Raw genomic sequence first — 3,056 nt, forward strand, 5'->3', positions numbered from 1 at the left:
ACACTATACAATTATCTGTCAGATATCTGTTCAATATGGCTGGTCGGAATGAAAGCCTGGTAATGTATGGGAGCAAATGACAATCGACTATTTGCTCACAAACACTAGAAAACAGACAAAAATGTTGTTCAGACAAATTGGTTAAAACACACAAAGTTAACCAATTTGAACAAATGTTTTTTGTCTGTTTTCCAGTGTTTAAGACCATATGATCAACTGTCATTTGCACCCATACATTACCAGGTTTTCATTCCAACCAGCCAGATTGGATAGTTATCTGACAGATAATTGTATAATGTATGCCCAGCATTAGTTTAGTCAGCCAGATTGCTGCAGCCTTTTGCCGATATGGGTGAAAACAATATTGTGAACTGTGAGGTGGGGAAATTTGACAGGAAATTGCTAAAATTAATGATATTTATGATAAAATTACTGTAGGATCAAAAACAGACCCAAAGTACATGATTTGAGCAATTTTATCAATTTTAAAGAAATGTAAAACCAAATGCAAACCAGAGTAAATAAACTTGAGGGTGGTTCTGCAAAAACATAGGTGGTCAGCACACATCTCTAATCAGTTGTAGCTAATAAATAATTGTCTTATTTAAATACCTTGAGCATTAATTCTTCATACTTTCTTTGAAGACTACCTTTTATTTATTTTTTTCTAACTGTTGGTGAAATAATTATCCTGTCCATGATGATGAACACTTGGTCAATATTTTCTGAAATGCTCCTTTGACTTCATTATTTCTCAGGCTGTAGATCAAAGGGTTTAACACAGGTGTCGCAACACCATAAATTAAAGCAATATACTTCAGGTTGGATGAAAAACTTTTTGTTTGTCCCATGTACATGGTCATACTGGTCATATATAATATAAACACCACAGTCAGGTGGGAAGCACATGTTGAAAAAGCTTTGGATCTGCCACCTGCTGAGTGGATTTTTAATATAGATATAATGATACAGATGTAGGACACCACAATGAATATAAGCGGCAATAATAGTGTAAATAAACTTACTACAAATATAGTTAATTTATAGAAGCTGAGATCTCCACATGCCAGCTCCAGAAGGGCCAATATCTCACAGACAAAATGATCCAAAGTGTTTACTCTACAGAACACAAGAGGCTTTGCGATGGTGGGAATAGTTGCCACAAGGAAACTTCCTGACCACATAAAGACTGTAATAATTTTACATGTCCCCCAATTCATGTTTATAGTATAATGTAAAGGGAAGCATATGGCAACATAACGGTCATATGCCATCACTGCCAGTAGTATATCCTCTGTACTTCCTAGAAACAGACCAGTGTTCATCTGTATGAGACACCCAGTGATGGAAATTCTGACTGTTTTAGAAAATATATCTAGTAACATTTTTGGAAGAGAACTCGATGAGTAGCACAAATCCAGGATAGATAAATTGCATATAAAATAGTACATAGGTGTGTGCAACTGAGGACTGATGATAACAGCACAGATCAGAAAACTGTTCCCCAAGATGGTCAGTGTATAAATTAACAAGAAGATCACAAACAGTAATATCTTAATCTGCAATGTCTGAGAAAATCCAATCAGGATTATTTCTTTAATTAAAGTCTGATTTCCATGGTCCATGTTACAATTTACATTTGGAAGTTACATTCCTATAAACACACAGTAAAAATGTTGTTGCTTAGAAAGTTCTGGCATACTGCAACATGCCCGTTGTAAACTTTTTGAGTTTTTGAAACATTATTATAACTATAGCACTCTAGTGAGGAGGATTATTACAGCCATGTATATTATTTGTCTCTACATTGATCAATGACAACTTGTTGTCACTGTCCTATTTGTAACAGACAAACATGTTTGTACTGTACCTTCACAATGAATATCTTATCAGGTATATGTATAATGCACTTGGCTATTCAAAGACTGCAACACTAATAGACTGCAAAATTAATGACACTATTAATGTGTTTAATTAATTTGAACAAAACCACAGTATACGAACAATGACAGGTTTAAAGCTTCAAATACTTTTTTATTTTTTTTATTTTAAAGGAATATTTTTCTTAAAACGATTATTTTAATTTTCTTTTTTAACAGCTCGACATACTGTATTGCATTAGACCCATGTAAAATCCCACTACCCTTATTTCATGACAGCTTGATTGCTCAATTTTAATGTGAAATAAATTATTTCCTTGTTTGGAAGGTTGAAAAGTCAATTTATTATTATTATTATTATTATTATTAATTATTATTATTATTTATTGAGTCTCTGAAATCAGATATAAGGTTAACATACTGTATGGACAATTAAATAGACAATAGTGAGCGAATTCCATTTTTAATTATAGCATCAAAGAGGGTCAAAATGCATAGGGGAGGGGACATGATTGTGGCTGAGAGGCAAAAAGAAGCTAGAGAGGAGAAGAGGAAAGGTGGGTGAGGTTACTTGTTTTCCAGCCAATACAGCCAGGTGTTTATAAACTCATGATATTTCAGGTCCTCCATCTGCACATGTTGCACATATCTATCCTTCTGAACCAGTCATGATTGGTGTTGGCTGGCAAGTTCCCCAGAAGACTGGAATTATGGCCTTGTCTGCATTGTTAAAATGTATAAAGACCTTTTGCATCAAGAGATGGAGAGAATAATGAGGTTAAATACACACACACACAAACATACAGTATACTGTATATACACACATATATATGTCACACATACATACATATATACACACAAACATATGTATACAATACATGTACCCACATACATATGTCACACATACCTTACACACAAGTACATATGTCCCACATACATTACACTTACCTTGTAGTAGCTGTGGGGATGGGACCTGGCAGACCTGCAAAATGGCGTGACTTGTGGGTCATTTGAGAGGGGATGGAGTCAAATGACGCGCTTCTAATAGAACTGTGTCATATTGGCTCCACCTCCTCCTTATTAACCTGCATATTGCAGCATTTTTCCAAGAGAGGGGTGAGGCTTAATAACATGGTGTCTGCTCTTGAGGCTATGGGGATTTCTGGGTACTCAGAA

The 3,056-nt window shown here is 34.9% G+C and overlaps 1 protein-coding gene across 1 annotated transcript; it reads right to left on the reverse strand.

Annotated features, from left to right (window-relative positions):
* Positions 1-686: 686 nt before the first annotated feature.
* LOC148513546 (olfactory receptor 13C9-like) lies at positions 687-1,625 on the reverse strand. Its single transcript, XM_088481732.1, has one exon. The coding sequence runs from the start codon at positions 1,623-1,625 to the stop codon at positions 687-689; it is 939 nt and encodes a 312-aa protein (XP_088337858.1).
* Between the last annotated feature and the right edge of the window lie 1,431 nt (positions 1,626-3,056).

Source organism: Taudactylus pleione, unplaced genomic scaffold, assembly GCF_031769625.1.
Source record: "Taudactylus pleione unplaced genomic scaffold, aTauple2 ptg000277l, whole genome shotgun sequence".
NCBI lineage: Eukaryota > Metazoa > Chordata > Amphibia > Anura > Myobatrachidae > Taudactylus > Taudactylus pleione.

Bases quoted from the DNA above. Each gene is read 5' to 3' on its own strand.
- LOC148513546 (XM_088481732.1), bottom strand. From the start codon at position 1,625: ATGGACCATGGAAATCAGACTTTAATTAAAGAAATAATCCTGATTGGA.